Source organism: Halichoeres trimaculatus, unplaced genomic scaffold, assembly GCF_033239565.1.
Source record: "Halichoeres trimaculatus isolate MK-OKI-2021-1 unplaced genomic scaffold, fHalTri1.1 fHalTri1_scaffold_16, whole genome shotgun sequence".
Classification (NCBI taxonomy): domain Eukaryota; kingdom Metazoa; phylum Chordata; class Actinopteri; order Labriformes; family Labridae; genus Halichoeres; species Halichoeres trimaculatus.
The window spans coordinates 18,260,622-18,277,415 of NW_027437194.1; the positions used below are offsets into that span (position 1 = coordinate 18,260,622).

At 39.9% G+C, this 16,794-nt stretch overlaps 1 protein-coding gene across 1 annotated transcript in view; it reads right to left on the bottom strand.

Moving 5' to 3' along the window:
* ctif (CBP80/20-dependent translation initiation factor) overlaps window positions 1-16,794 on the bottom strand; it is a 65,118-nt gene that overhangs the window by 36,019 nt on the left and 12,305 nt on the right. The window contains exons 2-7 of the mRNA XM_074690344.1: window positions 12,825-13,063; window positions 12,505-12,576; window positions 10,530-10,652; window positions 9,973-10,046; window positions 8,427-8,531; window positions 8,206-8,284 (exon numbers count right to left, since the gene is read on the bottom strand). Coding sequence (XP_074546445.1) covers window positions 8,206-8,284; window positions 8,427-8,531; window positions 9,973-10,046; window positions 10,530-10,652; window positions 12,505-12,576; window positions 12,825-13,001 — 630 coding nt within the window. The 5' untranslated portion in view covers window positions 13,002-13,063. The remainder of the gene's footprint in view (window positions 1-8,205; window positions 8,285-8,426; window positions 8,532-9,972; window positions 10,047-10,529; window positions 10,653-12,504; window positions 12,577-12,824; window positions 13,064-16,794) is intronic.

Here is a 16,794-nt window from a genome sequence, read left to right on the forward strand (position 1 = left end):
CGATGCATTTGCGATGGAATATATTTGGTTAATCCTGTTTGTTTGTGCATATTTACATATTCCGTCCGTCATTCACATGGTAATAAATTTAGCCTATGAGGTCACTCAGGAACTTTTATTGAATTCCTCTGTGGATTTAGTCATAAATTTCCCCAGGTATCCTGCCTTCATGCGTGTTCTCAGGTCTCCAGTGTGTCTCCCATGATTGAGGCCAGAGGAGCACAGTGTGCGCTGGTGATTAAGCCGGTGTGTGTGCGGTTAATGGAGTGTGGGGAGCCAAGCAGCAGTGGGTCCGCGGACAATAGCAGGAAAAGACCGCAGGGAGGGGGCTGCCGGTCGCCGTGACCCCCTGGATATTGTTCAGCTGCCCACCAACATTTGAAGGATGGAGGGGAGGAGTGAAGGACGACGTGTGGGGAGGATGAAGTGTAATGACGGTGGTAAGAGGAGAAAAGGAAAAAGGAAACAGCAAATAGGAAGAAAGCAGAAGAGGAGGTAAAAGATGAGACGGAATATGTGGGTGATCAATGTGTTCGCAGTGAGCAGAAACACACAGAAACAGTGTGAGAAATCAGCATGAGTGGAATGCAGGTCTCAGACAGACTGACAGCTGACGGACAGGCAGCCCAAAAACCTACCCCCGCCCCCAGTGAGTCTTCACAACACGAGTCCTGCTCTACAGCACGTACACTTCCAGACACAGGGGCCAACCAGTCTGTAATATCCCAGCTTCAGGCTCCAGCTTTGTTCCCCTGTTGGTCTGCTTTGTTCACAGAGCACAGACCGGATGTCTCCTAAATGACTAGACGCTTTCTCCCTCTCTGCACGGTCTCACCCTGCCCTTCTCTTCCTCCTCTGGTGCCCTCCATTCTTAAAGAAGTTTTGACAGACATGACGTGGAGGCAAGGCACTCTTTGAATTGAAACATTTGTAGATAAAATTCTTGTGTTACCAAAAAAACAATCCTGATATAAATTTACAGTTCACTTCAGTATCTAACAAATGAAATTCAATATAAATCTGGCTCTTTTAAAGTGCTATTTTCAGTATGCTTGAGTTAACTATTAATTCTCTGTTAAGATGAATTAACAGAAGAGATGCTTGGTAAGTAAACAGCTATGAAACACTGAGCTAATTTCAAAATAGGAAGCAGAAAACGAATCATGTCCTTATTTATCATCACTTAACATATTTTCCAATCTTAAAAAGCCATGATGCAAGCAGTCAGATAAAATCAGCTCCCTTTTCTGAAAAAAAAGAAGAGCTAGATTTTCATTAGCATACAGTAAAGTCTGTAATACAAAAATCTGCATCACCCCAATGACAAATTTTTCACCCCCAGACTAAGTATTGATTTCTCTAACACCAAATATCCTCCCGTGCAAAAGAAATCACTGAGATCAAAACATTAAAACTATAAACATCACTGTCTGTGTTTATGTTGGTTCTATTATCTACAGCTGTTTTCACTCTACTCCGTTAATCCTGCAAAAAAACGCAATTTCACACACATTCTTTTCACAATCAAACAACAAACAAAAAAGAAAACCGGTCTGAAAAATTGGCTCAAAATCAGAATTAGCTTGAAATTTAGCCTCAAGGCTTAATCTGGCATATTCACGAGGCTGCTACACAGAAATGTTCATTACTGTACACTGTCCCTTTAATTGAATAAATACATTTTTAAATTAAGCAAAATAAGATAAAATTACTTTAGACAGAAAACATTTGAGAAAAAGGTTCTTCATTTTCTATTTTGACTTGTGTTCCATCTATCTAAATTATTTAGACTAATATTGCAGCTAGCCAGCAGGGGGAGCTCTTAAAATATGGCTTAACTTGAGGGAGCTGTTGTGCTGTAGATGTTTTTAAAATCTCTGGCTGTTTTCCAAACCGCCTACTACATACTACGTGTGAATGTAGTAGTTATTTGAAAAAATCTGGAAGGGATTTACTTCTTTTTTTACATATGGCTACAAAAAATTGTTATTATGGGTTGATATATGGGCTTTAATGAATTTGTTGAAGTAGACAACTCTTTAACAACTAGAAGTGACAAGATTTACCAGCGTTTCTTTCTCATCACTTCACTTCTATCTCATGGACCGTATAACCTGAATGTTGTTGTTTTGTAGTTATAATGCTGACTCATTCCAGTAGATGGCGGTAATTCACCAAACCTGCCATTCCCATTGACAAACAGCGTTAGTGCATTGCATTGTGGGAAACATCCAGGGATTTTGGCATTCTGCAGATTTTGCACCTTTTTTGCATACTACCTACTACATGTTAAATTTGGGCCAAAGTAGTAGGCACTGCTGGTGTAGTAGGTGGTTTGGAAAACAGCCCATGACTGTCCCACACAAACAATAAGTTAGACAAAAGAAAAAAGAAATACAGAAATAATTAAAGCATTCTTTCATTTGAAGTATGGATAGGCATTTCAAGCTAAAATGCTGCTAAATAGCTGCTGCATACTTTTCGCTAACTATTTGAGTATCTGAATAGTTGACACCAATAGTAATCATTTTTCAAAAATATTTTCCAGAAGTTTCCTCCAGAACTCTTGGACAATGGAGAAGTGTCTGTGTTTTTCTCTAGTTCTGAATCTCATCTTGAACCCTAATACAAAGTCAGCATTAGTAGTAACATTTCTTGTAACCATATCAGGAGTTACGCCTGCTGAAAGGCTGTTTTCCTTTTCTTTCCTTTCCTTTAATAAATCAATTTTGATCAGCTACACATCAAAACTGTTATTTTGACAGCCAGGCTTTATTTTTCTCCCTGCTCCAGGTCTAACCTGAGCTAACCAGCTTCCTATTTACACTTCCAGTTACATTACAAAGCAGAGTCTGACCCTCACCACAACTACCTGGACTCCCTCTAACACTGATCTGACATGAGCTCGGCTGCTAACACATTACATCATAGGAAAGAACATTAGGTCAAACCAGCCACACATGTTGTACTGAAACAGAAGCACCCACTCAAACCTCACACAGGTTTGAGTTTTATGACTGAATACATTTTTTTTTCTCTTTTCAAAATGGGTCAAGAAATATGTTTGTGAATCATTAACTGGTTAGTCACAAACACGACTGAGATGCTTCCATAAAAACACATGTCAAGCCTTCCACACATAATTACTCACAGAAAGCTGTTGATACGTGGAGAAGCGAAGGCTCGCTGGCATTATTTCGGATACAGTAGGAGTGTGAAGAAGGCCCACACACACCCACGCGCTTGCCCACGAGTTGTGTCTGTCATAACTGCGGGGATCATGCTGACATGATCATGCCGATGAGCTGAACAGCATGTGAGTGGGACTGAGTGTCCGTGCTGGAGTACAGTATGTGTTGTGAAGGTAGGAATGGTGACGGGGAAGAAATATCTGTGCCGTGGGGCAAACGTCTGTAAGATGTGCTGGTTCAAATCTCATACTTGTTGGGGAAAGGAAACATTTTTAGAAAGCACTTGCTACAGAAATGTGTCCTTCAAGAATCAAGAGCTTGACAACTGAATGAAAGCATTTTGTGAGGAATCAGCTGATAAATACAAACACCAAACAAACAAATTCAAGAATTTTTCTTTATTTGAGATTTAATTAAAGAGTTAAATAAAAACTTTTTCTGGTACCAATCCAAGGTAAGGCTTTTCTTTTTCCTCTTTCCTTTTTTTAACTTTTGCTCAAGGAGCAGCCAGAGAACTGTTGCAGTTTCATGATGTGATATGGGCAATAACCTACTCTGGGGATGATAATCTTATTTTAAGTTGTGGATTAAAATCAGGTAAGTGAGACTCCTGGATCACTTAGATTCAAAGATTTAACATTCAAAGATTTCTATTGTTGATTTTCTCTATACATCAGGACATACAGAAAAATCAAAATACAGTTCCTCTTTTCTGACAGATAAATAAAAAAAGGAAAATCCTCACAGCCCATTTAATTCTTTCATAATACCCTGTTTTAATCATTGTGTTGTCCTTGATACCACACAGTTTTATAGGAGCTAAAGTTCAGATCATATCAGTTTCTTAATTTTCTGAGTTCTTTTCTTCATCAAAGCGTCTTGAAACCCATTTTTATTCTTTGGTTTTTAACTTTGGCGAGACTTTGTTTCTTTGCCCGGTCTTATTCACTTTTATTTGCTTTAAAAAAAAATTTGTGGGTTTTTTTTTATGTGTCAGTTTTTTCTTATTTGTTTTTATCTTTTTAATTTTATCTACCTGTACAGAACTTTGCATACAGCTGTGGTTGTTTTTAAAAGTGCTTTTTAAATAAAGTTGGTATGGTATGGTATTAAAGCTGTTTTTCTTTTTTAAATATCTGTTTTGTGTACAAATCAAAAGCGCTATAAAAAGGAACCCATTTCTCATAAATGATCAATGATCCAGTAAATAAATGCTCTCCCCTATTTCAGTTTCATTTTATAAAAAAAAGAAGTTCTTGTAATATCAAACTCTGACCCCCTGCATCTAACAATACAACCTGACACTGAACGTGATCACAGCGATTGTGCACGTTGACATTCCAGAGAGGCCACTGAGGGTGCAACATAATCTGAGGGCAAAAGTAGGAAGCCCTTTTTTCTCATACTGCTGCTCATACATCCACCCACACACGCACACACACACACAAAGATGTTTTCCACGTCCTGCGGCTATTTGTAAGTCTATTCTGACTGCTGGAAAGAGGAAGTGAATGTTGGCACTAAGTGTGGAACGCAGACGGGGACTCAGGATGATGAAGGCCTGACTTACAGGAGCTGGATGTGATGACTGGGAAGAGACGTGCAAATGTTTATGGATGTATAAAAATGGGTTGATGTGTTTGCTGATAAACAGTTAAAGGAACAGTAGCCAACGTACTTCCATCAGAATTCAGCTAGGGTAACTATAATTGCATTTGGAAAGCCAATCGCTGCATTTCTGTACAGACAGCATCATCTGGCTTTTACACGACATGTTGTATAAAAGGGCCATAGACATAAAGAATCATAACTATGATGAAAAATTTTGTCACTTTTGAGCTCATTTTAACAGCTTTAAAGTGTAATTACTAAATTGAATAACATATTCCCTACCTCTGCTAGGTTTGGAGAGACCCACAATGCAAAAACTGTGAGACAAAACCAGCTGCTACTTTTGAACTTTCAAACCAATGCATATTGAACTGCAGTCAGTGTATCTGTCAAATTGCAAAAAAAAAAAAGAGATTCCAGTGCTTTCATTGTGATATGTATCATAATTTAGTCTTCTTTGGATTCATTACTCTTGTTTTCTAATGAGTCAGACATGGCTAGCTAAGTGTGCAGTGCCAATAATTGACATCCTTGGCTTCTTGGCTCGCCAGTACATGTTTGGTGCATCATTCGATGGGAAGGGCTTAGTGAAGTGACTTCGAGGCGGCAAAGTCAGGGTATGTTACGGCTAGAAATTTCCTTGCGGGTAAGCTAGGAGCAGAATGAGTTTGATCTGGTCCTCAGGTCTTAAAAGCTCACTGCTGCTTGCAGTGGTATTTCAGTTGGGGACCACGGCCCTGCTGTCTCACCTGAGGGATTTTTGTTGTTTGTTGATTTGGGGTTGAGTTTGATAATCAGTCTTTTAAGACTTAATAGCAATGAATCCCTTTTGTGGTTTGTTGTTAGCCCCACAGGGGAACTTTAAGGTGGGGCGTAACAGGGGCATCGTTTAGTTTTCCATTGATACAATCGGTGTTGTGTCAAACACTAATCCTTTTCTTCTGCCTGCAATAATGCAAACCCACAGATTTTAACATTGGGTTAGGTTCTAAGTTGAAGAAGATGTCATGTTGTACACTGAGCCTATAAAATGAGACATTAATAAACTAAATGGGATCCAGTGTTTTCTTTAGGTTTACAGCCTTGGGCGGTGACGGTGTCAGCAATTTGGGGGGGGGCTGAAGCATCTTCACAAAGAAAGTGCAGGGAAATATTTCTTGTGGTGTTTTTTTCAGCTCTCTAACCACTATATGGAAGGTGATTGTCTGTGTGTAAATGCACGCACGGGTTTGTGTGTATGTGAACACGCTGGTGCGGAACTTCACGGTGGGCGAAACAGCACAGGGGGAAATGTGAACACGATGATGTACAAATGACATCCTGTCATGTAAAACAGATAAATAACATATGGCTTTTTAGTCTGTTAAATTAAAAAACAAGGTAAATACCTGATTTAAGAGAGCGGTAACTCTAAATCACTTCGGCTGTGATCTGGCGCTGTATGGAAAATATTCAAATTAAAATTATTAAGGTTATTTACGGTGCAAAAGGACACATGGACGCTCTTTAGTGTTGCAGCTAGCGGAATGTGACATTTAGAGGGATGCTTACTGTAACTACAGAAGTGTTCAAGTTGGTAACTACCACTTTTATCACTTTGAAAACTTAATGAACTGGCTTCTATGATTTAAAAAACTGATGACAGTTTAATGTGGTTTCTGTTTTCGTTATCTGCTGGTGGAGAAACAGTGTTTCATCATTTAGTACGACACTACTAGAGAATAAAGAATCACTAGCCTTTCCATAATTTCCTTTGCAACACTCAAGATTAACTAAAATTCAGTCTCAAAGACTGTGGGTGCAACTAGTTCTATATGACAGTGTGGTTTCTCTAAATGCAGCTTCAGGAGAAAGAAACTGAAACTTAAGTGCCCCTCCAGTTGTTCTGGGACCAGTGCTCAACAAAAGGAGGGTATTTTAAGTAGACTGTTAAAAACTAGAACAAAGATCCAGGTATCAGTAGCTGGCCTGAAACCACCACTGCCAATGTCCGCTGGCAGGGAAACAAAGATGTCAGGTTATGACATCCCGCACAGACGGAACAAAATGTAAAAAAAACTTGATGTGGAAGTCACATGTTAGGAAAGCTAAGGAATGTGAGGGACAGAAAGACAGAAACTGTGGCAAACACACTGCTGCCTCTCTGTCTCTCTGACCTTGTGTGTCTCCGTGCCCATACACATCCAACTCTTAGGCCTCCAGACAAACCCAGCTGACCCCATCTGTTTTCTGGCCCTGACTGAATAAACGGAAACGGAAAATCTTGGCTCAGAAACTATACAATAACAAAACTATCTTGGTAGCACTACCAGGCCATCTGATACTGTATGAAAGTAGAAGCGCACCTCCACTCTGCCGCCAAGAAGGGGAGGAAAGAGGAAGACGTGTGGCTCAAACGATGTGACAGATGGAAGACATTTGGGCCCGCAGTGCAGAGAAGGAAGAGACGTGGGTGACACTGGTGGACTGGAGTGAACCCTGCCACCTCAGTGAATAACATACAGCCTTGAAAACACAGTGCTTAATGCTTAACAGCGGTATAACCAGCTGCAGAACTAATTCCACATGTTAAGTAAAATTTTTCTGAAAGCAGAAATCTTGCATTTCTGAGATAGAGCAAAAATCACCAGGACACCGTTCTTCAATGAAAATTCTGCATCTTTAAATATCTAGGTAAAGACACTGACTCATATAGCTACAATATATATAGCCATACAAAAGAATACATTTTTGAAGTGGTCAGATTTTCCATACTTTATTTTAATAATAGCAGATGTGAAGGATAGAGCAAAAAAAGGGAATAAATGTGTAAACTTTTTCTTTAACTTGAACTTCATCAGTTCATTTCATTTTTTTTAACATGTCAAATATTGACAGCTCAAAAGCTGTTGAGTGTAAAACTGACAGTAACAGCTTCATCATTATAATATATTACACCACTAGAGGTCAGCGTTACTTTTTTTTTGCACTTTAATGCCAGTTCCCACTAGCGTCAAATCACTGCAACTCATCATATCACCACCAGGTGTCACCAGAGGTTTATTTATAATAAACCAGTCCTGTTTAGAAGATTGATGTCATGTGCATTATGTCTGAAAAAGACCAACATTTTTCCTCTCTGGCAAACAGGATGAAAATTTAAATTGTGGTACTTTGTTTTTTTTCTTTAATCTCACAGTGTTGTAATTTTAATGGTGACTTTTCTATGGTTTTAAGACAAGCTCTGCTCTGTTGTCATGTTTCCTTTCACCACCAGGTGTCCCTCCTTTACAGCTAACAGATTGCTAGGCTGTTACTCTGGAGGGAGGCTTTCTCTCTGCTGTTCACTATGTCACAGTGACAGTCTCTTAGAGAACTGTCTGACCTGACATTAAGCATAATGAAAAAAAACACAAAGACTTACAGAGCGCAGGCTGGGCAGAAACCTCTCAATGTCATTCATATCAATGCCGTCATCTTCCTCAAACTTGTTTTTGTTCATCCTGCAACCCCCAAAAGTAAAGCAAAAATAATACAAGGTGTAATCAGCAATCTTAACAATCAGGATTGCAGAACATGTTTAAGTTACTATTCTAAGCAGAAAAATGAAAAAGCATATTAGCTGAGAAGGGGTCAAGATCTTACCCCTCTCTGTCGATGTGAGGCAGGTGCTTTGGCGTTCCTCTGAGGTGTTTCCTATGAAAATGACTGAAGTCCAGCTTTTCGGGCTGCACGTCCCACCCTGCACCTCTGCAACAGAGTGTTAGGATACATGAAGCATCTGTGCAACACATGACAACTGAGTGCAAAATTCTATGAGGCAATTTGTTCTTATATTAATGGCCAGGAGAAATATGGTACCAGAAGCCTTGCCCTTCAGCAGATGGATTTCATGAGCTAAGCATTACATCAATAACTACTCAACCAAAGACTATCAGCTGAGTTAGGCCGATGGAGTAAAATGATGACTAAATTTAACGTCGTTGCCCTTTTAGTGTCTGATTTCAGCTTTAACTGGGTCATCAAATACAGCTCGTCATGCTGGTCTTCATTCATAATTATCTTTGTCTGCCTGGAGAGGGGCTGCTTACATCATCCCTCTGTGCCAGCTCTTTGACTGCATGCTCAGATGTGCCAACGTGGCCGGATCTTAGGTAGCTGTAGCTGCCTCACAGCTGTTACCATGGCAACCAGGTCCTCCCCTTCAGTGTGACCGATTAATGTCCCACTCATTTCCTTTCACCACCCCTTTTTTTCCCCCCACCACCTCCAAGTTTCATGTCTGACTCTTGTTTGAAAAGTCATTTAGTCACACAGGAGCTGAAGAAGACTTCCCACATATACCACACTCAGCTAATAAGATTTCATGCTCTGAGGTTTCAGAGGAAGCACTCGAGTCGCTTGTGGTTGGATGTAGGGGAAATGTGGCTGAAATAAGATTCTTTTAATCATCAAGACAAAGTCTAGAGTTAAGCAGAGTTGAGCTGAGAGGAAGTGTTGGATGAAGAGACAGAACTAACCCCCTGAAGGTTAATATAGTAATTTTATTTTCTTCTGATATCAGCAATTATGCTAACAGTTACCAGGATCTCCTTTAAAGAAGTTGGGAAAATTTGTTTCATGCTTACAAAGAGAAATCTGGAAGAACAGAATTGTTGATAAGATTAGAAAAGTCAACATGGCCGAAAAAAGCAGCTAAAAGAAAAAGTCTGGGTCACATTTGACAGCACTGGCTGCTCTTTACAAAAATACAGAATCAAAGCAATCTGGCCTTAATAGCACTGGGCATCCTGAGCATCAGCTGTTTTCTGTAACTGCATGAAGATAGCCACTTCTCCATCTCTGACAATCCATCAAAGAAGGGGCAGTACTTCTGATACCATATTTATCAACAACAATGGTACGGATGGACTTTATCTCATGCACCTAGACTTTTTCAGGGGTACAATTTCAAGGTTCAGGGATGCTGCTGCAAGAAAGAGTTCCTGTATTATCTAAAAGCTGCCACCAAGAGGAGCACACAACTTTTGGGTAATGTAACAACAGTAAGCACCAGCATGAAGTGCTCTAAAATTGAGGTCTCAGGCACAAAAAAGGGAGTTTTTAGAGGACAGAGGCTATCAGTCAGCGTAGCTCTCTTGAAACAACCCCTGAAACATTATACAAGGTGTTTGTAACTGAAGGCTCTTACCCAAGTGAGTCCATTGTGTTGGCGGCCCATATGTCCGTCCCCAAGATGTCAAAGGAGCCATCTCTGTTCCCGTTCTAGAAGATGAAAAGAAATGTTTAATAAATTCCCTTTAACTAAAATCTGGACACTTTCTAGCTTGACTGAACATTTAGAAACAATGAAGCAAACAGCATGAAAGCACAAATCATTGATATAATCAGCTAAATGACATTGTTCCCTTTTTTAAATATCTGAAGTGCCTGCAAGAAAAACAGCAAAAAAAACTTGTCTAACTTTGACAGAAGTGACTGCACTTTTGAAGCTTGAAAAACTGCTTCTTGTAACAATATAATTATAACACAACACACCTGTAGTGACACCACTCCCTCTGGGTATTAATACTCCATTTCTTACAACGCACATACATAACGTTGGGGGTAAAGTTTTATCCACAGATTTGGTGAATGGTGCATAATGTCATACCGATGTAGCTGCAGAGTGACTCCACACTGAATGTTGCTTTTTATGTCATTCAGAGTTGATTAAAACAGCATAGAAGCATTTAGTTTATTTTGTACCTTTGCAGGTCCTTTGAATTGGTTGTTTCTGCCTCTACTGCCAGAGCGGGAGCCTGATCCTGGTCTGGATCCTGAGCTGGGTCTGGAACCTGTGCTGCCGTTGCTGCTGTGATCCCACTCATCCTGCAGGGTTAAATAAAGGATGAAGCTATTTTCTCAAATATGAACCATTTAGTATGATCATCTCAAAACTTTACTATGCGCACAGGAGAGCAAGTGTTGCATCTTCACAGAGAAGGGGCAGGGAGATGTTTTTCTATGTTTTTTTCAGGTGGTTTTCCAGGCTCTCTGTCTACTATACAGAGTGCGAGTGTCTTTGTGTGTGTGTGTGTGTGGACGCACGTGGTTGTGTGTCTGTAAATGCATTGGGGCAGAACTTCCCCGTGCGTGGTACAGAGTGCAATAGGAGATGTGAACGCAACTATTTACATACAAATGACATCCCGTCATGCAAATTAGATAAATCACATAAGACTATTTAGTCTGTTGAACAAAAAAACAAGGTACAGACCTGATTTATGAGAGAGGTAACACTAAATTACTTTTGCTGTGATCTGGCGCTATATGGAAAATTAAATTAACTTTACTTCCAGGCGGGTGGGGTGTCCCCGGTGGGGAGGCATGATGCCCCCCAGTATAATGGCAGGGGAAACATGTACCATATCTTCTGGAATTACCCAGTTTTGGTGCTCTTTTCTGCCAGGGAATTCACAGGCACATCAATGACATCTTTAGAGTTAACGTCCCTTTTTGGTTGTGTGGGTGAAATTTTCTTGAATTAATGAAATATGAATGATATAAAACTAGCACAAAGTCTTTTGACAGCAAAAAAAGCTGTTACAAGAAAACAGTTGAAATCTGACTCCCCTAATATTCAGGACTGGGTTGAAATAATAAGTCAAGGCTGTCATTCTCTCATACAGGCAAGATTTTCTGAATTTGGTTATATTGAAAATCCGTAAATTATGCACCATGATAATAAGACAAATTTTTAAACTGCATTAGCTATGTTTACATTATGAAAGTTTCAGTCCTCTTTTGTCAATTCTGGGTCAATGCACAAGCAGAATGCACCTGTGCAAACCACAAAGATGGTGAAAAGCAAAGCAAGTCAAATTGCTTTAAGATTTAGAAGAAAAACTGTTTTTTGTGTTCTTGTTTTTAGCTAGTAGAAGGGCTGAAAACCTCGCCTCTCACTTAAAGGTTTTTTTTTAAGCCACAATCAAATCCAGCTTAGTTCAAAACATAAGAAGGAGCATGTGTTGAAACATCTTTACCTCCATCAAGGAGGTTGTGAATTTGGGAGAGTTAGTCTGTTTGTCTGTGAACAACATAACTCATAAAGTAATGAATAGATCTTGATGAAATTTTCGGGAAATGTTCAAAATGGGATAAGGAAAAAGTGGTTAAATTTTGGAGGTGATCCAGATCACCATCTGGGTCCAGGATTTTTTTAAAGGACTCTTTACTATTGAGAGATAGGGCCGTTTTCACCATATGTATATATAACTCCATGACAAATGGTCAGACTGTTTTGCAAAAGAATACAAGACAAGGTCGCCATAATTTCTGACAGATGTAAAAGTACAATCCAGATCCTGGCAATTTTCTGGATACTAAGATCTGGAATATAAAATATGTACTGGGTCATCATCATTTTCAACACTGTCAGGTAACAAATTATCGTATAAACCTGCAACTAACACCAAATTGTAGCAGACAGTCTGCTGAAAGGGAGTATAACATTGAAGTAGGACTGAAGTGTTGCGTGACAATCACAATATGCTTGGCGGAGGTCCGTGCTCTCTGAGTGATTTTCTAGTTGTTAATAATTTTTGTAGGTGAACTGAAATGTATTTTTCTTGTTTGCTGCTATGACTGCAGAATAACAACAGAACTGAAAATAGAATCATTTTCATTTCCTGATCAGAATACAACCTTCTGTTGAATATGCAGAGTGCTGTCATACACTTACCGGCTTAGATGAGCCTCTTCCTCTTGAAGACGTCCAGCTGCCTTCTTTCTTATTGTTACAGTCATCAGTCCACTGAAGGAGAGAAACATGTGAAATAGTGCTTTTATTTGTGAGTATTTTGATTTTATTGACATACAAACAACACACACATACGCAAAAGTAGATGAGCGTAAGTTCCTGAGATTTCTTTTTTTATTAATGACTTGAGATAGTTTACTTGATAGATATTATATATCTGCAGTGTCTGTGGATGCTGATGGTAGGCTGTCTCTAAAACTTTGACCAGACATGAGTCTAATGAGGGTATGTCTTTCTCTGACCTGCGGCACCTTTCCACTGTTGTCCAGCTCCAACTCTCCGTCCCCCTTGTCTCCCAGAAGCCCCTGCACCTGGTATTCCAGCACGTAGCTGTCAATGAAGCGCTCCAGCTCCTCTATCTCCTGTGAGCGTGTGCTCCCAGCCTCTGAGGATGCAGACGCCACAGAGGAGTTCTCCATGGCAACCGGCGCTGTGATGGGTGGAAGGGGAGGAGGGGGAGGGAGGAGGGGAGGAAAGTGACCTGTAAGAGAAAAGAGGGAGATGCAGAGAAAGATGAGATAAGAAATCAGCACAGGTAGGAGCTCCCATGTCAGAGTATTCTTCCTCTGTGTGGTCACAACAATCCTTGGATCCATCTATAGGGCTACAAAAAAAAGGAAAGCCACTTTTCTTACCTTACTCCTCCTCAACTTTTAGCACTCATATGAGGCACATGATCCTACTGCTGTCAACAAACATCCATGTGCACAGCCTATGACAGATAGGTCGTCCTAGTTTGGAGCTGCTTTGTCTTTTCACCCAGATTAAAACCAATCAATCTTCTAAAAAACCTCTGACTCATCTCTGCTCATCCCTGTCCTCAAACTCCCTCTGCTGCTGCCATTCATAAACATGTTGATTTCCCTCCTTGTTTTTCCGCCTCTTTCCTGCCGTCTCTCTCTGTTTCCCCCCTCTCCTGTCGCTGTTGTGTGCGTGTGCGCGTTTGATCACCTGACTCCTGGCCAACAGGGAAGCAGCTTCCTTCCTGCCTGCCTGTCTATTGCTACTAAGCTCCTTTACATCATGGCTTGATCACCGGCCATGCAAAGAGGATTTATGGCCCTGGAGCACGCAGAATAGTATCTGCTGAGCCCTGGGGACTCGCCGGGGGAGCCCGGTGCATTTGCAGCCAACAAGTCGGCCTCACACAAGTTTAAACCCTTTGTTTTGGGCTGGGCCATGGGGATTACTGATGCCATGATCATGAGGAGTGCTTAAAGACTGTCTCTGGTTTCTTTCTAGCATCAGATCTGCTGCAAGAAAGCCCAACAAAAACAAACGATCAAGACCATAAAAAGAAAAACTTAGATCAGATCAGCTTGTTGAAAAAAAAGTTAAGAATTAGCCTCACACTCCTCATCAAAGACCAATAACCCTGTGTTATTGTCAACAAAATTCGGTACTGGAAGGCAGACCTCAGGTTCAGCAGCAGGCCAGTAGCAGGCCTCCTGCTGAGCGAGAACTTGAGATCTGAACCAGGATATTTAATCACTTCAGAATCACTCATTAATCTCAACCCTGCTGCTTTTCTTTACGGACGAGTCAAACTAATGCCTTAATCTCTGAATAGTGCATAGCAGGGTCAACATGTCCGATTTGACCTACTGTAGTTAGTGGTATAATCCATGCATACATTGATGCCGGGGTGATAATTAGCTGATTAGCTTTAGTGATGCAACATTATTGCAATACATTAACAGCACAATAGATGCAAAAATAGGCTTTTTCATATATTGCATATTAAAGATTATCACATTGCACGATTTTCTAAATACCTGTTAACTGTTTGTGAACGGTTGCAGATACAAGCCCATTTTTTGCAATGGAAGTGCCGCGGAAAACATAAGTTTGACAAGCTACGCCAGGGAGTGACTGGCCAAATCCTGCAATTTTTACCTGAATAAACTAATTTTGACAGACAGTGAACCACTTCCAGTGAGAAATCACTAAGTGGATGAAAGACTTTAAATGTTTTTGATGGCAAAATCCAGCATATACACCAAGGATGGGTTTGAGTACACAAGTCTACCACATTTGAAACGGTATGGTGCCGATGCCCGGTACTTGGCAATCAGTCTCTGTACTTAACAATACCACAACTTGGTACTTTTTTGTGTGTTTATGTGGTAATAAATATAAATTTGTTTCATAATAAAATCTCAAAGTTTTTCCATTTAACATTTTTATTTCTTAATAAACTTGCAAAGCTGTGTTCATGTCCAGCATGGAAAATCACATACTCTTACCTAAACATGGTTATGTTTGACTGGTTGAATATACAAGAATCAGTACTTGGTACTACAGGCGGAAATCAGCTGGTACCTAAAAAAGTAACTTACTCGGTGATGACCAATTATCTGCGAATACAGACCATAAAATACCTAGACATTACCTCTTAGTACGAGACCTGAGTCAGGAGAAACGAGGCAGGAAACTACATCCAGACTGCGAACTGCATCAAATATCATGATAATCATGATATCTTTTAGGATTGCTAATAAACATAGTTCGAAGTTTAATAATATACTGTAGTTTCTCTGTGGACATGAAATCTTTTCCATTGAAATCACTATGTTCTTTAATCCAGCTACTGAATCCCAAGTGTGGTGACTGGTCAAAACCTTGGCCTAACACTAACTTTTTTATTGACTACACCAAGTAAAAACTGGATTTATTCACAGTCAAACCTGGCTAACTGTGAGGTTGGACACAGAAATCAAACTTCATACCTCATACTTCTAGCTCGTAGCTAGATACGTCAATAGTAGGGTTGGTACCTTTCATATTAGAAACAATACTATACCAATTCCCGGTACCTGGAAATCGGTATCTGTACTCATCAGCACCAATTTTCGGTACTTTTTGTGCTTTTATGTGGTAAATAATATCAACTTGTTTAATAATAAAAAGTAAATTATTTTTGATTTAACATATTCATTCTTCAATATATAACCTTGTAACGCTGTGTTCATGTCGAGCATGGAAAATCACTCTTTCACTCCCTTACAGTCACAAGGGTGCATTTAGGTACCTAAAAATGGTACCTTTTGGTTTTACGTGAATCGGTACTAGGTACTTTTGACAGAATTTGGTTGGTATCTATAAAAGTTCCTGATTCGGTACCCATCCCTAGTCAATAGTATGTCAGAACAGAGTCCCTGAATACCTCAGCTGAAGGTTGCAAGTTAGCTCGGTCACTCTTAACTCCATAACACCGGTTGCTCTGCAACGTTCGTGATCCGGTCAGAATTCACTAGAACTTGAGTCAAAAGTGAAGTATACATTCTGACAACCAACCACAGTTTAACCGGGAATTTTTATGCTAATTACAGTTTTTAATTTAGAGTTTTAAGAACACTTTCTGAATGAATGGACCTAAAGGCTGCTTTCTTTGCTGAAATGCGTGGGCGTCTTTATCTTAACCATGAATGACTTGTGGGTTTTTTGTCAAATATCAGACAGAATTTCACTTCACTGAGCAGCAAAACCAACTTCAATTGAAAGTATTGGTCTACAGTGTCTGGATCCTTAAAGTCAGTGAAGTTTGGATTCATCTGTGAGGTTATATCCGAGGCTGCAGTCAGTGGTGAAGACATTTAGAATTCTGTTTTGAATATTTTGTCCACTCCATTGGAGTTAGGCGAGGTTTTTGCAGCTTTTACGAATCTGTGTCTCCTTTGAATCTTCCTCCATCCTTTTTGATGTAACTATAACAGAGCACCTTGAGTTGCAGTGTGGTTTAAATATGCTTAGAAGCGTTCAATAACAGTAGTCTGGATATTCAAAGCCCTTTGATGCATACTGGAGGTGTTTGCAGCTCAGCCAAATGTCTTTCACTGTCCTTGACATGTATAGAGTTACTGCCTGAGGGGAAACTGATGCCAGCAGTTATTGACCCATCTGTTAGTACAGCTCCCATCTAAATCTCTGTTTTTAATGTTTGTTTGTTTTTTTCCTGGTGAAGTGAGCCTTTCATTGAGGTGCATGACTTTTGGTTACCCCAAATATCTCAATAATTCATAAATATTTCAAACATAAGCACTTTTCCTCTCTTTAAACCCTGCTGTGTTTGGTAACATCACTCCTTCATGCTTTTATTTCTGATAGGCTATGTAGTTTCTATTTAAGCTGAGTGATAATAAAATCTATGTTCCTGATGGAGGAGCAACATCTCAACTGTTCTATTCTTGTCTGAGAGCAATGCACCAGGAT